The sequence below is a fragment of the Lemur catta genome, chromosome 18 (genome assembly GCF_020740605.2).
Source record: "Lemur catta isolate mLemCat1 chromosome 18, mLemCat1.pri, whole genome shotgun sequence".
Classification (NCBI taxonomy): Eukaryota; Metazoa; Chordata; class Mammalia; order Primates; family Lemuridae; genus Lemur; species Lemur catta.
In genome coordinates, this window is record NC_059145.1 from 44587227 (window position 1) to 44606825 (window position 19599).

At 38.1% G+C, this 19599-nt stretch overlaps 1 protein-coding gene across 5 annotated transcripts in view; it reads left to right on the forward strand.

The window, feature by feature from the left end:
• ULK4 (unc-51 like kinase 4) overlaps positions 1-19599 on the forward strand; it is a 497440-nt gene that overhangs the window by 77634 nt on the left and 400207 nt on the right. For all 5 annotated transcript variants that reach the window (XM_045530714.1, XM_045530715.1, XM_045530713.1 and 2 more), the window contains 2 exons: positions 12969-13076; positions 18188-18271. In XM_045530714.1, coding sequence (XP_045386670.1) covers positions 12969-13076; positions 18188-18271 — 192 coding nt within the window. The remainder of the gene's footprint in view (positions 1-12968; positions 13077-18187; positions 18272-19599) is intronic.

Genomic DNA, 19599 nt, shown 5'->3' on the forward strand with positions numbered 1-19599 from the left:
GTGGGTTATGAATGTCATTACTCTCTGTTTCTATTTCCAGAGCTCCATCTATACCTCTCTCTCCCAGACTTTTTTTTTTTTGTGTGTGAATTTTGTTCTTTCCCATTTCCTGACCCACTGGCCAGCCGATAAGCCCCTGTCTCTGAGTTGGTATAGAACCATTCCTTAGTCCACCTCTCTTTGTCTGTAGTAAATATAGATGTGCCTCCCAAAGTTCTGTCTTGGAGGATTTCCTTTCACCGTTGTCTTTGTGTGCCATCTGTGAGTGGGGTTGTGGCGAAGGGGCCGTCCACTTTCTGCTAATATAACATGTCATGCAGATCTGTATGTGAACCAGGCTTGTGGTTTTTCCTCCTGAGAAGGAAGAAATCTAGAACTTGCTGTGAAGTCGTGGGTGTGGGTTGAGAGAGTGGGGGAGGCAGCTGAGCAGATACAATGGGAGTCTCAGCCACATGCCTGTGGAGTGAGTGAATCTGCTTGGCTTTGTCGGGTACATGCCATTTTGATATTAATATGAAATGCTGCTGTGCAAAACCGATTTCACGGTGACCAAAAAACCTAGAAACTTTCTTACTAAATTTCAAGTGTCAGCTTACTATGCTGATATGAGGGTCAGTTTACCATTGTCTTGGATTCTTGTGGGTCAGAATACTCTGATCACCACATTGTGCGGTGACTCACTGTGGCACTTGTGCCCACCTTGTCTCTGCAATTAAGTGCTGCCGCTGGCCTTTACTAGTCCTAAATCCCATGATTTCCACTGTGATCAGGGAACCCAATTCCATTGTTAGCATTTCCCACTGTCATCTCTGTCCTCTAACGGATAGCCACGTTGGAGCTCTTCACGATGCTGGGCACAAAGATACGTCCTTCAGGCCTCCCCAGGAGTGGTGGTTTAGGGGGTGGCTGAGTAGGTTGTACTTTGTTGAACGATTCCAGCCTTTCCAGTTTTCTGAGCTTTCGCACCCTGTCCTCTGTGGCAGTGGTTCTTATCCTTGGCAGCACATTAGAGTGCCCCAGAGAACTTAAGTGAATTCTTATGTCCAGGCTGTACCCCAGACCAATTAAACCACAGTCTTTGGGGGTAGATGCAGTTGTCCATAGTTTTTATAGCTACGCAGGTGATTCTAACATGCAGGAAATACTGAGTACCACAGTGGTGATTCTCAAAGTGTGGGCCTAGAACAGCAGCATCAGCATCACTTGGCAACTTGTTAGCTTAGCAATGCAAATTCTCAAGACTTACCCCAGACCTACTGAATGAGAAACTCTGAGGATGGGACCTTGCAGCTGTGTTTTTACAAATTCTTCAGTGATTCTCTTGCACACCAAAATTTGAGAACCACTGCTCTAGAGTGTGCTAGGGAAATCCTAGTATTTTGACTTAATTAGCCAGAGGCCATGTTTCAGTTGTCCAGCCTAGCAAACTCCCAGGTGTTTGAATCTCTGGTCTCCGAAGTGTGACGTTGCGAATGTGAGCTGCAGACCTGCTCTGGAGGCCTGAGTTGATTCTCGGGGGAGATTTTTTCCCCCACTGCTTCATTCACTGACACCAAGGTGTCAGCTTTCCTTGCTACCCTCTCCGCTGGTTCATTTCTTATTCATATGTCCTTGGGGGTCCTAACTTAATGTGGATGGTCTTCTATTTGATGGTACACTATGGGCAGGCCCTAGGGTTGTCTCTTGTTCCATTTCAGAAGGTCATTTCAAGGTCACCAAGAGTTTGGCACATCTCTCCCCTATAACCCCAGGTGAAAGTCTCCTGAGTGCTTACTTGTCTCTCTGGTTTCCTATTTTCTCTCTGTTTTCCTCTTTTATTTCTAGCCTATGAGTTTTCCTTAGTTTCTTGCAAATTTAGCTATGTTGTATTGTAAAGATATTTTATCTAGTATTTTTTGTTATTTTCAGTGGGAGGAATATGCAGGATATTTTGTCTGCCGTCTGTGAGAAATGGACAATGGAATTTTAATGAGTAATCTGGTTTTGAACTACAGATTTACTATAGATTTATTGCAGTTTGACATGCAATATCCTAACAGTCTGCATGGCAAGGTTGGTCAGTGTACTTTTTTTTTTTTTTAAATAATGAAGACTTTCTTTTAAAAAGAAGCTTTAGGATTATGGCAAAATTGAGAGAAAAGTACAGAGACATCCCATATACTCCTTTCCTAACACATATACAGCCTCCCCCATTAGCAACATCCCATACCAGAGTGGTATATTTGTTACAATTGATGAACCTACATTGACACATGATTATCACCCAAAGTGATAGTTCATAGTTTAAGTTAGGATTCACTTTTGGTGTTGTACATTATATGGGTTTAGAAGGATGCATGACAACATACACCTGCCATTACATACAGTCTCATACAGAGTATTTTCACTGCCCTTAAAGTTCACTGTGCTCTACCTATTCATCCTTCCTTCCCCTAAACCCCTGACAACCATTGCTCTTTTTACTGTCTCCATGGTTTTGCCTTTTCCAGAATGTCATATACAGTATCTTTTTCATACACTGCTTTTCTTGTGGTTGGTGCTTTGCAACCCTGGTGTCAGATGTATGACATAATGTTGATGCAGATCTTGGCTGCCGCACAAATGATCTTCTACCCTAAGATACGGGTGCAATAGTTCACTGGCTGTTTTGTTAAGTGATTGATTTCAAGTAGTAGAACTCTTTCATTACTGTGTATAACTAGAGTGGTCTCCTTGAATGATTAGGGTTCCTTCTCAGGATAGGCTGGCTTATGTTATGGTAGCAAAGGCCATCAAAATCTCAGAGGCTTGCTGTCTCTTGCCACAGGCCTAGGTGGCTCTTGAGGGCAGCTGACCTCAGCATTCCAGGCTGCTTCCATCTTAGGTGGCATTTCCACCCAGCATAGATGGTGCTTTGGAGTTTCCTGGGGCAAGGGAAGAGAGTATGGAAAATTGTACATAAGTATACATACATCATTTCCATGTTCAGCTAATTGGCCAGAAGTACTAACATGGCCCCACTTAACTCTACGGGGGCTGGAAAATGTTTTTGTGTCCAGCAAGGATGGGGAACTGGGCAGCACTAGTATTACCTACCACTTTTGCAGATTGACTTTGCCTAACTTATGCATAAAAGGGTATTTATTAGAAGAAAATGAGCTGGGTCAAAGGCTCCAAGAGAAGGTTTGGATTAGTCAGAATCTGGCAGCTCCACGGGCTCCCTGGACCAGGACTTTCCCGGAGTTTTGTTTGGGGATATTCCTAGAATGAAAAAGTGAACTTCAGCTATTCCTTTACTCTGTGTGACCCCATTCAAAGTTGAGATTCCTGAGCAAGAGCCTTGCTGGCTGAACTTAGCTTTTGGCCCTGCCCTTGACCCTTTCAGGTTTTGTATTTGGAGGGCAGGATGCCTGATTTGCCATCCTACAGACTAGGGATGGTACAGGAAAGGTATTTCCCCGAAAGGAAGTTGAATGGTGTTAGGACAAGGGACTGCATGGCTGGTGACCAAAAATGGCAAATTTCTTTCGCAGTTGACATTTGTTGACATCTAATTTAAAAAAGTGCAGGAAGTTGATAAAGTTTGTATACCTAATGCCTCCAAACTTTTTAAATGACTGTTAAAGACTGTATGAGAAGTCAACTTATGCATTTTATTTGCTTTTCCTGACACTTCATTATCGTTAAGAGAAGGAATCCACCAGTTATAGGTTGTTTGTTTACATTTAGGCCTCAACAGGGAAGTGACAAGATAGCAGTTCTTGTTTTTCCCTGATTTAGTTTTAGGAGTTAGATGCCAATCACAGGTGCCAATTTGAATGCAGTTACCCAATTAACATGCAGAGAATTAGAGGTAACTTTGATGTCTAGATGTCACCAAACAGAGCTTCTTACAGACAACCTTGGAAGGACATTTTCAAAGTTATTAGATATAAAACAGAATTCTCTTTTCAAACAGTTTTACCATCTTTCTCCCCTGGCTTCATTGGCCCTCCCTTATCTGTCTAGGGTGTCCAGCTTCTTTTTGAACTGACGCTTGTGAAAATGAGGATTTGAAGTTTCAAGTCAACAGATGTGATTTTATTTGCCAAGGCTTAATTATGTACAAGGATCCAAAGGAATCTAAGATTGAATGCAAAAAAAATAGAACATGGATTTAAAAAGGAAATTTTGAAGTTTATAGTGTTATTTTATGTGCCCTCGCTATGTTTGGGACATTCAAAGTAGTGCTCTAAGGAACCACTTAGAGCAAAGGCAGAGTGATAATCAAGTAGAGTTCTCTTTTCATTTAGGATTGTGGAATGCCTCTTATTTCCGGGGTTAGGGAAGAGTACTGAACGGTATAAGATTTTAAAAATTATATTGTTGATGTAATCACTGTTGCTGTATCTCCCACTGGGAGTAGTTAAGTAGGGTTTAAAATGTCCCTTTGGCCTAGCAAAACACTGACCACAAATAGGAAATGCCTGATACTTTTTGGATGTGGAGATTAATTCAGTTTCTATTTGTATTTCCATTAATGTGGACATTCAATAACTACATTTTGAGGGTCAAGAGCAAGCAAATTGTATCCATGCAAGCATCAGAATATAAGTTTTATAACTGCAGAACTTCCAGACCTTTGAGTTCTTCCCAATTCATCATCTTCTGTCTTTCTCTCTTGGACTTGAGACTCAGTTTAGAGCATATGGGATTGAAGTACATTTGACCTTTTGATATCAATCAGATGACTTCAGCTAAAGCCAAAAAGGCCTGGCTCCATCTGGTCACATTTGTTATGCAATGACTTTTGATTTCAAATAAATGGTTGGGGAAATGGTAATACGGTCCTAAATTATTACTTGCAGTATTCAATCAACCAGTCTGGCTGTTGTTGCGGAAGAATAGTTTACATTAGGTTAATAGAACCAGTGATGATGTGGATATGCCTCGAAGTATAATGATGTTAGAAATAAGATAAAAAAAACCTCATTTTCCTTTACTTAGGGTTCTAAAAAAATGCACACTATAGTAGAATAATACCTGAGTATCTGTCCTATTTTTATCTCTTTTGGTTTCAATGTTAGAAGGCCAGGAGGGTTTTTAGAGACTATACGAAACATGCATAAGAGCAATATCCATGTATTACTTAGAGTTTGAAATAGAACTAAATCTGTTTTACTTTTCTCATTCTATTTAGTATTGGCATTTTTCATAAGCCATTGTACCTAGGTCGACAAAAACATTTTTTCTCCTTGGTATTTGTCATTTATGTGTCATATTTGTTCATTATTCTTAGTTTCCCTTTTTAATATTAATATTTCTTTAAAATTTTAAGATAATGGATGGAAAAATCTATGCACAAATAACCTTGCAGAGAACCATTATCTATTGATACTGTTTAAAGCTATCCAAAGTTAACTTTTGCAAGTGAGATGTGAGGTTGCTGTGGCATTACTGGAATAAATTATATGATGTGTATCTATTTACAAGACAGTGAGCTCCAAAGCAATTTCTATTATGCTGGAGGCAGTCCAGACAGTTTTATCACTTTAAGGGTCTGCAGCATTCAAATGTTTTAAATTTCCAGTGACGCTTACTGGTACAAAATACCAGTGGATGATAAAATGGAGAAATGCTGTAAATCCCCACCACTTACTTTGTGAAGCAGAAAACCAGATCTGGGTTTTGAATTTAGTATGAGGTTAACTTTTTTTTACTTGAAGTTTTTATTTTTGAGATAATTGTAGATTCACATGCAGATACTATATATACTTTATCCAGTTTTCCCAAATGGTAAGTAACATTTTGGAGAATTACAGTACAATATTACAAGCAAGATATTGACATTGAAACTGTTAAGTAATAGTACGGTTTCATCACTGCGAGGATCCATCATATCTGCTTCCTTCTACTGCATGTGTCCCTCCCAACCACTAATCTGTTCTCTGTTTCTATTTTTTAAATTTTTATTTAGTTATTGTTTTAGAGACAGGGTCTCACTCTGTCACCCAGGCTGGAGTGCAGTGGTGTGATCATAGCTCAGTGCAGCCTTGAACTCCTGGACTCAAGTGATCCTCCTGCCTCAGCCTCCCGAGTAGCTGAGACTATGTTCCATTTCTATACTTTTGTCATTTTGGGAATGTTGTATAAATAGGATGATATGGTATGTAACCTTTTGGGATTGGCTTTTTGCATTTAGCGTTATTTTCTGATGACTCATCTAGGTTGTATGTATCAATAGTTCCTTTTAATTGCTGTGTAGTATTCCATGGTATGGTTTTAGCAGTTTTTTTAACCATTGCCCATTGAAAGACATCTGGAGGCTGGGTGTGGTGGCTCATGCCTGTAATCTTATCACTTTGGGAGGCTGAGGAGGAGGGATGACGTGAACCCAGGAGTTCTAGCCTGGGTGAGACCTTGTCTCTACAAAAAATGAAAACATTAGCCAGTCATGATGGCATGTGCCTGTAGTTCCAGCTATTCTGGACGCTGAGGCAGGAAGATCCATTGAACCCAGGAGTTCAAGGATACAGTGAGCTATGATTGATTTATTTAGATGCAGCCTAGGTGACAGAGCAAAACTCTGTATTAAAAAAAAGACATCTGAGTTGTTTCTAGTTTTGACAATTACAAACAAAACTGCTATACACATCTATTTACAGGTTTTTATGTGGATAGAAGTCTTCCATTCTCTGGGATAAATGCTCAGGAGTGCAGTTGCTGGGTCCCATGGTAATTGCATGTTTAGTTGTTTTTTTAAAAAGGAAACTGCTAAGCTGTTTCCTAGAGTGACTGTACCATTTTATATTCTCATCAGCAATGTATGAGTGATTGATTTTCTCACCATCCTTACAGCTTTTGGTGTTGTCACTATTTTTCATTTTTACCATTCTCATAGGTGTGTAGTGATATCTTACTTTGGTTTTAATTTGCATTTCCCTAATTGCTAATGATGTTGAATTTCTTTTCATGTGCTTATTTTTATTTGCCAGCTGTATGTCCTCTTTGGTACAGCGTCTCTGCTTTTGGCATCAATTCTACTTTTTGGGTAGTACTAGATTCTAAAGAGTTTATTCTGTATTTTTTATAGAAGTTTTGTAGTTTCGTGTTTTACATTTAAGTCTGTGAACCATTTCGAGTTAATTTTTTGTGTAAAGTGTCAGACTTGGGTTTAGTTTCACTTTTTGCTTTTCCCTTCCATATATTGAATAGCTCTAGCACCATTTATTGAAAAGGTTGACTTTTCTCCGTTGGATTGCCTTTGAACCTTTTTTTTGTTAGTTTGTTTTGTTAATTTTCTTTAGAGGGGTGGTCCTCACTCTATTGTCTAGTCTGGACTGCAGTGGCATGATCATAGGTCACTGAAGCCTCAAACTCCTGGGCTCAGTAATCCTCCCACTTCAGCCTCTTGAGTAGCGGAGACTACAGGCACATGCTACTGTGCCTGACAAGTTTTTTAAACATTTTTTAGTAGAGGTGAGGTCTCCCTGTATTGCCCACGCTGGTCTCTGACTCCTGGCCTCAAGCAATCCTCTTGCCTTGGGCTCCCACAGTGCTGGAATTACAGGCATGAGCCACTGCACCTGGCCTCTGCCTTTGCAACTTCGTCAAAAATCAGCGGGCTATGCCACATGTAGAAGACGGAAACAGGATCCATACCTCTCGCCTCTCACGAAAATCAACTCGTGGTAGATAATAGACTTAAACCTAAGGCATGAAACTATAAGAATTCTAGAAGAAAATGTCAGAAAAACTCTTACAGACATTGGCCTAGAGAAGGGATTTATGAACAAGACCCCAAAGGCAATCAGAACAACAACAAAAATAAATAAATGGGACCTGATCAAATTAAAAAGCTTCTGCACAGCCAAGGAAACTATCACGAGAGCAAACAGACGACCTACAGAATGGGAGAAAATATTCGCATGCTTATACGTCTGATAAAAGGCTGACAACTAGAATTTGTACAGAACTTGGGAAAATCAGCAAGAAAAAATCAACCCCATTAAAAAGTGGGCAAAGGACATGAACAGAAACTTTTCAAAAGAAGATAGACTAATGGCCAACAAACATATGAAAAAAGGCTGAACATCTCTAATCATTAGGGAAATGCAAATCAAAACCATAATGAGGTATTGCTTAACTCCAGTGAGAATGTTTTTTATCAAAAAGTCCTAAAACCGTAAATGTTGGCCTGGATGCAGAAAGATGGGAACACTCATACACTGCTGATGGGACTGCAAATTAGTGCCACCTCTGTGGAAAGTATTATGGAGATACCTGAAAGAGCTAAAAGTAGAACTACCATTTGATCCAGCAATCCCATTACTGGGCATGTACCCAAAGGAAAAAAAAGGTGTTCTATAAAAAAGACATCTGCACTCGAATGTTTATAGCAGTGCAATTCACAATTGCAAAGATGTGGAAACAACCCAAGTGCCCATCAATACATGAGTGGATTAATAAAATGTGGTAGGTATATGTGTACCATGGAGTTCTACTCAGCCACAAAAAGCAATGATGATCTAGCACCTCTTGTATTATCCTGGATAGAGCTGGAGCCCATTCTACTAAGTGGAGTATCATAAGAATGGAAAAACAAGCACCACATGTACTCACCATCAAATTGGCATTAACTGATCACCACTTATGTGCACATATAGTAGTAACATTCATTGGGTGTCGGGCAGGTGGGGGGGTTAGGAAGGGGATGGTTACATTCACACATAATGGGTGTGTTGTGCACCGTCTGGGGGATAGACAAGCTTGGAGCTCTGACTTGGATGGGGCAAAGGCAATATATGTAACCTAAACATTTGTACCCCCATAATATGCTGAAATAAAAAAAATCAGCTGGCTTTGCTTGGTGGAGCTATTCTGGATTCTTTATTCGGTTCCATTGATCTGTGTGTCTATCCCATTAATAATGTGAAACAGTCTTCATTACTGTAGCTATATAAATCTTGAAACCAGTTAAAATAATTCCAACCACTTTATTCTTTTTCAAAATTGTTTGGCTATTTTAATTTTTCTGTCTTTCCATATAGATTTTAGAGTAATCTTGTTAATATCTACAAAGAATCATTCCAGGATTTTGAGAGGAATTGCATTAAACTTGTGTTTCAATTTAGGGAGAATTGATATCTTCACCATGTTGAGTCTTCCTATCTATGTACATAGTATATCAGTCCATTTATTTAGATCTTTGATTTCTTTAAACAGCATTGTATAGTTTCAACATATAAATCCTATGTGTGTTTTGTTAGATTTATACCCGAGTATTTAATTTTTTTTTAGTGATGGTAAATGGTGTTTTAAATTTGTTTCCATGTGTTCATTTCTCATACATAGAAATACAGTTGTTTTTGGAATGCTGATATTGTATCCCTTGACCTTGCCAAACTCACTCACTTTCTAGGAGTTTTTTCTTCTAGATTGCTTGGGACTTACTATGTAGACAGTCATGTCATTTGCAAATAATTATTTTGTATTGGGTGAGTTGTGATAGTTTGTATTTTTTGAGGAGTTGCTTAATTTTGTGTAAGTGGCAAAATTTATATGTATAGAGTTGTTCATAGTATTTCCTTTATTATTCTTTTGATGCCCACTCATTTTCTGTGTAGTTCTTTTATCAATTGTTTAGTTTTTAAATTTAGAAAAAATTTAAAATTTTTATTTTATTTTTTTTTTTTGAGACAGAGTCTTACTCTGTTGCCCAGGCTAGAGTGCTGTGGCATCAGCCTAGCTCACAGCAACCTCAAACTCCTGGGCTCAAGCAATCCTCCTGCTTCAGCCTCCTGAGTAGCTGGGATTACAGGCACGCTCCACCATGCTTGGCTAATTTTTTTCTGTATATATATATTTTTAGTTGTCCATATAATTTCTTTCTATTTTTAGTAGAGACAGGGTCTCGCTCTTGCTCAGGCTGGTCCCGAACAATTTTAAATTTTTAATTGGCAATACAGTGTGATGTTTTGATATATGTATATATTGTGGAATGATTGTATTAAGCTAATTAGCATATCGGTTACCTCACATAATTTTTCTTTGTACTGAGAATATTTAAAACCTACTCTTCTGGGGAATGGTCACGCTTGAATGTTCTGACTCAGGGGGATGGGGGGTGGGGGGGAGGGGATGGGGGTATAACTACATGATGAGTGCAATGCGCACTGTCTGGGGAATGGACATGCTTGAAGTTCTGACTCGCGGGGATGGGCAGGACATGGGCAGTGTATGTGGCCTGAACTTTTGTACCCCCATGATGATAAGCTGAAATAAAAAAAAACAAAAACAAAAAACAAAAGACAAAACCTACTCTTTTGGCAATTGTGAAATATATGTTATTATTAATTGTGATCACCATGTTGTGCACTAGATCTTGAAAACTTGTTCCTCCTGTCTAACTGAAACTTTGTACCCTTTGATCAACATCTCCCAGTTCCTTACCTCAACCCCAGCCTCTCATAACTGTCATTCTAGTCTGTATGACGATAAGTTTGACATCTTAAGATTTCATGTATAAATGAGATCATGCAGTATTTGCCTTTCTGTGCCTGAGAGAGAAGTGTTGAAGTTCTTATCTGTAATTGTGGATTTGTCTGTTTCTCCTTCCAGTTCTGTTGGGTTTTGCTTCACATATTTTGCAGGTCTTTTGTTTGGTGATACTCATTTAGGATTAGTGTTTTTTTTCTTGGTGGATTGACCCTTTTATCATTAATATTATATAACGTTTCTTTTGGTCTCTGGGAATTTTCTTTGGTCTGAAGTCAACTTAATATAATCAATCCTGCTTTCCTTTGATTATTGCTTTATGACATTTTTTCCATCTTTTTAAATAACTAAATAAAATTTATTTTTTAATTTATTTTAAATTCATAATTAGTTGTATATATGGGATATTTTTCCTTTTTTTAATTTTCAACCTAACTGTATCACTATATTTGTTGTGAGTTTCTTGTAGACAATCTATAGTTGGGTCATAGTTTTTTCTTCCACTGTGCCAATCTCTGTTTTTTTGATTGTTGTATTTGGATCATTTACATTTAATTTTTATAGTTTTTTCTTCAATCATCAAACATAATTTAGAAAACTTAATAGGAGAAGGAAAGCTTATTGTATTTACCTATAATTTTTCCTACTGTATTCTTGCTTCCTGTCTGATATGCCAAGGTTTCTTCTTTTATCATATCCTTTCTCTTTGGAATACGTACTTTAGCCATTCTTTTAGGCTAGTGTCCTGGAGACAATTTGTTGTTTTTAATAGGTAAAAAAAAAAAAAAAAAATTGCTGAACATTAGTGGCAATTTCAGATGATTCAGTGTGGTACTAGTGGAGGATCAGTAAAGGTCAAAGGAGAAGGAGACTGTGTAGAAGTGACCTGTTGCAAAGGCTAATGCTGCATGATTCCTTTTTCTTCCAACCACTTCATCTAGAGCAGTGGTCCCTATCCTTTTTGGCACCAGGGACTGGTTCCGTGGAAGACAATTTTTCCATGGACCGGGGATGGGGGGAGTGCTGGTGAGGGGGGTAGGGAAGCGGGGTTGGAGGAGGTGGAGCTCAGGCAGTGATGCACTGCCCTGTTTTCCTGACAGGCCACAGACTGGTACTAGGGGGTGGGGACCACAGATCTAGAGGATTCATTGTGTGTAAGGCAGTGGATTTTGAGAGTTACACATTTGGTACATCCATGCAGTGGAATACTACTCAGCAGTAACATGGATGAATTTCAAATGCATTATGCTGAGTGAAAGAAACTGAACAAAAAAGAATACATAGTATATAATTGCATTTACATAAACTTTAGAAAATGCGAACTAATGAAAAAGTAAATTGGTGGCTGTCTGGGGAGAAGAGAAATGGAGTGGGACAGAGGGATTATAAAGGGACCTTGAGGAAACACTGTGGGTGTTTGTTATCTTGATGGCGGTGATGATTTCACAGACAATACATATGCCAAATGTATCTAATTGTATACTTTAAATATATGCAGTTTGTTGCATGTCAGTTATATCTCAATAGTGGTTTTTAAAAAAATACATTAGCAAGTGTTCCTACAGTACATGGACTATTGTGCAGCTACTTCACCTGTATCTTCAACTTTTCCATACTCTTGTTTACAAAATGAGACCTGTGATTGCATGCTTAGATGTTGTGGCATTGTCAAATTACTTTGAAATTTTTAAATGCTTTCTTTCAGTTTTTAAATTAATGTCTTTATCAGTGGTAAGAAATAGGCTTGTCTGTGTACTACACTTTGAGTCACACTGTTTTAGAGTAATGCTTCCATACTGTTTTGTGTAATTTTTTTTTTCCTGCTCAGAATGGAGCCATTCTCTCTCTCTGACATACTGAAACCATTCTTCATGGTCCTACTTCATGGTCATACTATGATTTGATTCACCTGTGTTCTGGTGTATGCTTTCTGGCAATGAGTGTATGTGATTTTCTTAGCATGACTCCTAGGAAATTAACTAGATCTGATCAAATATTCTGAGTTTCAAAGTGGATTGTACTGAAACTTTGGTATAACATTCCCACTCTCAGAGTTTTGAAGGAATCATGTAAAAATTTAATGCAATATAAGAACTTTTCAAACGGTGGTGTGCTAGAGCATACCAGGGATGTGGCGTGGTTAAAATCTGTGTCCAGATCTTGGCTGTCTAAGTGAGCTGAATAGCTTGGGGCCAGTTTCTGGAACCTTTGTCAGCCTCTGTTTACTTCTTTGAAGATAGGGCAGCAATTGCCTCACAGGATCAGTGATGCAGTGAAAGTGCTTTGTAAACTGAAAAGTGCTATGTGTATATGAGTTTATTTTACTGGATATATTCTTAACCCTTATCTGGGCGAGTTACTATATTTTTCTTCAGGAAGAAGGCACATATTTTGAAAATAATTTGGAAACTAGTTCTTAAAAATGATAAGTCTTATGGAGTGTCTTGCTTTTTACATATAGGTTAAAGAACTGAGAAATACACCCGAAATAATATACTTTTTTCTTTTTTCAGGCAATTGTTCTCTTAACTGAATTAATTAGGGAAAACTTCAGGAACAGCAAATTAAAACAGTGCCTTTTACCAACCCTCGGGGAGCTGATCTATCTTGTAGCCACCCAGGTAAGACTGTCTGATTAACTTTATTGCCATTTAACACGTCTGACATATCCTGGCTGACAAGTATAATATCTTATAAACGTTTTTTGACTTTGCCCCTTAGAGCATGCCTAAGGAACTTAGGAGAAATTTTACCTGTAGGGGAGAGAATTTCTCAGTGTTTCTGTCTCTTTCTATCTCACCCTGTCTCTCTTCTTCCCTCCTTCCCATTGCCTCTTTTCAGTTAAAATGTAGACAATTTGTAGGCCATATTTTAAAACCAATGGACTGAAAGACCCCACAGTACTCTCATCTTTGAAGTTGCTGCCATCTTTGATTCTGTCAGGCAAGAGGAGACCATAGGTTCTCCTTAGTATCTAAATTCAGCTGACTTTCTGGACAATCATCACTTTAAGATAACTACCATAATTGTTATAAAACATCGGTAGTTTAAACTGTTTATCTCTGTAATTAATATTGATAGGTGGAACAACAAATTTCTCTTCCTTGTTCTTCTTTTTCATGACTACCTTCGCTATTCCTGGCCCCTCACATGTCAGAATAAATTTTCAAATCAGCTTGTTCAATTCCACAAATCATCTTTTTTTGAAACTACATTGATTATGCAGATAAATTTGAGAACTGATAGCTTTATGATTTTGAGTCTCCCAAAGCATGTTTGGAATTGTACTGAATCTGTATATTGATTAAGAAAGTATTGCTATCTTTATGATATTTAGTCCTCCATTCATAAAAAATAGTGTTTCCATATATTTTAAAAAATAATTCCATTATAATTATTTCATTCTGTTCAGAAAGCTTTGTTGTATCTATTTTTGGTTGTATTTATTCTCAGGTAATTTTATATTTCAAAGAGCTAACATATTCATGAACCTAGAAAACAAGGCAATAAAGAAAGGTGTACAGGCCAGATGCTGTGGCTCATGCCTATAATCCCAGCACTCTGGGAGGCTGAGGTGGGAGGATTGCTTGAGGCCAGGAGTTTAAGACCAGCCTGGGCAACATAGGGTAGACCCTGTCTCTACAAAATAATAATAACAAAAAAATTAGCTGAGCATACAAAAATTAGCTGTAGTCCTAGCTACTCGGGAGGCTAAGGTTGGAGGATTGCTTGAGCCCAGGAGTTTGAGGCTGCAGTCAGTTATGATTGTGCCACCATATTTCAGCCTGGGAAACAGAGTGAAATTCTGTCTCTTTTGGGGGAGAAAAAGTTTAAAAAAAATTACACAGGAAAAAGTCTTTTTTTAAATTTTTGTGCCACATCTGTCTCGTTCCCCAATAACCATTCTAATTATGTTCTTATGCTTAGAGTTAATTTCGTATATATGAGCAAATATAATTGTAGATTCTTATTTTGTATCATTTTATACAGCAGGTAGAAACTTTTTTCACTTAATTATACAGTATTAAGAATAATATATGGAGATACATATACTGGAGCTGTTTCTTAATAATTAACATGAATGTATTTCTTAATCAGTATTTGTAATTCTCTCCCTCCCTCTTTTTTCTTTTGTGATGTACATTATCTACCAAGTTTTCTGAAAGCTACTTTTCCTTGCATTTCTTTGGGGGTGGGGCTGGAGAGTTTATTTCTACTTTACCATTACCTTGGACCCTCAAGGCCTTGACATCCAAACTCAAATTTACCATGTTTTTCATGCCCTCAGAGTTAAATAAAACTTCAGTGCTAAGTTTATCCCAATTGTCTAATTTTTGGGTTAATTATTCTTTTTGTTCTAGTCAGATCTTTGATGCATTTTAAGGATGTCAGAATAAAACCAGTTACTTTCATTAGAGGAGTAGTCAGTTACCTGGTCTGCCATCTTACGAGTTATATCGGTAATAGGAGTCTAGTCTAATTCTTTTCTTTTTGTCGGGGGGGGGGGGGGGGGGGACTTTTTTTTTTTTAACCTCCCTCCTCTCTCCCATGCCTCACCAGCTTTTTTTTTTCCTTTTTAAAATTTTTAATTATTATGGGTACACAATAGTTGTGTATCTTTATAGGGCATGTGTGATATTTTGATACAGGCATACAATGAGAATGATCAAATCAGGGTAATCGGGGTATCCATCGCCTCAGGCGTTCATCGTTTCTTTGTGTTAGGAGCATTCCAGTTCCACTCTTAGTTATTTTAAAATATACCGTAACTCATTGTTGACTGTAGTGACCCTGTTGTGCTATCAAATATTGTTCATTCTAACTATATTTTTGCACCAATTAACCACCCCCACTTTATTCCCCCCTCATTGCTACCCTTCCCATCTTCTGATAACCCTCATTCTATTCCCTGTCTCCATGAGATCAATTGTTTTTAACATTTAGCTCCCACATATGAGAACATGTGAAATTTGTCTTTCTGTGCTTGGCTTATCTCACCTAAGCATATAATGTCATGTTCTCCAGTTCCATCCACGTTGTTGCAAATGGTAGGATTTCATTGGTTTTTGAATATAATATTCCATTGTGTATATGTGCCATGATTTTTTAGGTTGATTCCAAATCTTGGCTATTGTGAATAATGCTGCAATAAACACAGTGCAGATATCTTTTCCATATACTAAATTTCCCTCCTTTATGTATACCCAGCACTCACCAGCTTAATTGATGTATAATTGGTATAAAATAAACTACATATATTTAAAGATTACAATTCGCTGAATTTTTATTTATGTATACACCTATGAAACCATCACCACAATCAAGATAATGAACATATCTGTCACCTCCAAAAGTTTCCTTAGCACCCTTTGTAATCCTGTCCTGTCTCCATGTAACCACTGATTTGCTTTTTGTCATATAGACTAGTTTGCATTTTTCAGTATCTTATGCACATAGAATCAGACAGAATCATATCCTGCTTGTTTCTAAAAGTAGATCTGGAGAATCATTTTTCATGATATATGCTTTAATTGGATACAAGCTGGGCTATTTTAATAAAGGGATGATTTTTGAGGTCATGACATTTGACTGCATCTTATGATAGCAAACCAGAAAAGGAAGTTAAGTCCCTGGATCTACAAAAATAACTTTCCATGAGATGAGAGCTTTTGTGGAGTTGTTACTTGAATGTAGGTAAACCTTAAAATCTCAGGTCAGGCTGACCTGGTGGAGCTGACTGGAAGTGACAGTATATGCTGTATATAATACACAACCTAAATCCTGCCCTGTTGGCTCTCTAGTGACATCCTAAGGTTCCAAGCTTAGGGATAGAAGACCAGACTGTGATTCTGCAGAGGATATTGATAAGGCAACATATTTTCAGCTTATGTATCTTCTTACTCTTGTCAAGGATATGTATCCCCTGAAGTCCAGGTATTCTTATTTTGTCTTTTTAAATCCAGTCTAATGAGGAGAAAGGGAAAGTCAGTAGGGCTGAGTGTAGCTTAAAGTCCAAGTAAAAGGATGAAAAAAAGGGTCTACTTGGACTGAGTGACTTGAAAGTCACCAGTAATTCAACAAGAGTTTTATATGTTTATTTATTTTACTTGGAGTTAGGGAGGCAGAACTTGTCAGATGGGAGTGGTTTGAGGATTTAAAGGGAGGTGAGGAAGCTGAAAAGGTCAGTGTAAAGTGAGGATGGTTGTGACAAGGGGCCAGGGGCTGAAAAGGGTCTTGTTTTCAAAATGGGAGACAGTGACCCTATTCAAAGGGAAATGTAGGAAACCAGTGAAGATAAGACTAAGGAATGACCCTGAATAAGGCGGAGTGGGAATGAGATCCTGAGCCAGAGTAGAGGAGCCTGTCCTGTTACAACCACTGGGTGGGAGTGCCAGATGGCTTCAGATGTAGATGAATTTGTTGTTCCTTTCTCAGGACTTCCATTATCTCTGTGAAGGAGGCAGGTAGGGGAGGGGATGGGAGGGTCACATGTTTGCAGTAGGCCCCTTAGAGAGTTGATCGGAGAAACAGTAGGCCTGGAGAATGATACTGAGGGTCTCCTGGGGTTGCTGATCATAAGTTAGTAATGGACCCTGTGCTCTGTGTTGCCTCCTTCTGTAAGGGCCCAGTTGCCTGAGTGCAGGCCTAGAGAAAACAAGCGACTGTTCGGATTGGTGGCAGGAGTGATTAAAATGGTGGGCCAGGGACTCTCAGTGTTTGTAACGGAAGTTGGTGATAGGCTGGGCGAGAGGAGAGGGATGGGGGGAGAGGGGACAGAGCCCAGTGACATTAAAGGCTGTGGTGGGTGGGCGTTTCGAATAAGTGAACTGGAAGGGAAGAAAGTTGTGTTTGGAAGTTAAATTTAGTTGTGAATTAGCGATTTTTGAGTTGGAGCAGTTCCTGATCATAATGTCCAGGCCAGGGCATGACTATATGTGCAATCGTGTGATTATGTGAGAGTACAGTTTTAATGGGTTACAGTTCTCATCATGGGTATAAAATACTTTTGGATCAGTAATGTACCAGTTCTATCATTTGGGCAGTCTTTTAAATATTTTCTCTAAGTGGAACCTAATTTTTTCTGCTTTAAGAAGATTAATTTTTTTCACCTTTCTGTGTGGCACCTAATTTATTTTGTGATTTTATTTGATAGGTTGCAGGAGTGTTCTTGTGGTTATTACACCAATTTGGTTAATCTTCTGTGAGAGAATTGTTGCTGATTCATTAAGATCAGTGTACCTGGTGATCTCATTTGCTCATTTTTATTAATATTTAGCACAGTGTCTTACGAGGTAGCATATTGCCTTTCACTTGTGCTTATAGGTTATATCTTGAGATATGACTCAAAGTTGTGTTTTTTTGTGCTCTCAAATCATTCCAGACAATGTAATACTTTTTAGTAAGGGTATCTATGTTTCATCTACAATTTTCAGTAGATTTTTTTTTTTAAATAAATCTGGTCATTTTGTCTCCATTCTTTTTATCTAGCTTCTAATAAAGGGATATTATCAATATCATATATAATACAATGAGAAATAGAAGAAACACCTTGTATGTACAATGCAAAAGACACTTGATCTGGTTGTAATTGTTAGGCAGTAAGTAACGCTTTAAGTAGAATATTAAGAAGTTTTAAATAGTTTGTATATTTGGAACCGTGACTTTTTCTTGAATGGGTTAATATCTTTTGTGCTGTTAGCTTCATTGCCTTTTTTTTTCCACTTCATTCCAGGAAGAAAAAAAAAAGAACCCTAGAGAATGCTGGGCTGTTCCCTTGGCTGCATACACAGTGCTAATGAGGTGCCTTCGGGAAGGGGTAAGGCTCCTTTGTTGTCCTCTGTAGACACCCGCAATTGTAATAACCCTTCAGGCACTGTATGAGGATTGTAGCCTGCAGCAGTGCGGGGGCTTGTCAGCCAAGTATTGCTCCTGAATTTAAATAATTCCGACAACCCACCGTGAGCAAGTGACCTACAGTGGAGCAAGTGTAAAAATGAACTAGCTTTCTCATTCGCATATTTAAATGTCTTGCTTTTTAAAAGATGATGGCACATATAAACAACATAACTAGCTTTTAATAGCATAGTCTTAATTACTTCCCCCCCTTTTAAGTTTATTAAGCAAGGTACATGCAGAGAATTTTCCATGAGCCTGAGACACTCATGATTATCTTGTCAGGTTGCCATTTTGAGGTTCAGAAACAGGGAAGCTTCTAGTATCCATTGATTTTAATACTAAGTAGTATTTATTATGCGATATGATTGTTCAGTTTGGTCACATTTCTTATGCTGTTGTTAATGGCTGAAAACCAGCCAGCTGGCCAATCAACCACCTCATATATATGTAGTTCCTATGGGTAACTATGTAAAGGATTTAGTAACTGACCTAAAAGGTTGGTATTTTCTGTTTGCTTTAAACCATTTGACATTGTTTCACCCAAGGCAAAGCCACAGGCTAAAAACATTCCTTAAGGAATGAAAAAGATATATCTGGATAAACATCTTTCTTTCGAGTCCACTACTTCCTATGTTATATGGTAACAGAATAATGTTCCCAGTGTAGAAAGCTCTCCAAGGTCTTCCCCTAGTGATGCAGAAATAAAGTTTGAACACTTCCTATTTTGTTTGAATACTTAATCATTTGTTATTATGGGATATGATAAAATAAGTAAATTGTGCTTTATCAATAAAATGAGAATTAAGTCATTTTGACCTATTGTGAAAAGACATGTTTGGATTCAACACTCAGGGCTTCAAGCTAGGCACACTTGGAGGCACACAGATGAAGAAGGTGAAATGCCTGTTCAGACACTGATCTCACCTATTGTGAGAGCTAAGATTAAAATATAAAATGGAATATGCCAAATACATAAATGCAACAGAACTCAAGGGAGAAAGTTTTCTAGGGATCCCTTTGACAGTGTAAAAGTAATTCTGTTGTATTGTGATAAACATGGGGATGCAGTTATCTCTTTGATATACTGATTTTCTTTCTTTGGATATATACTCAGCTAGGATTGCTGGATATATACTCAGTAGGATTGCTGGATTATATGGTGGTTCTGTTTTTAGCTTTTTGAGGACCCTCTATACTGTTTTTCATAATGGTTATACTAATTTACATTCCCACCAACAGGGTATGAGA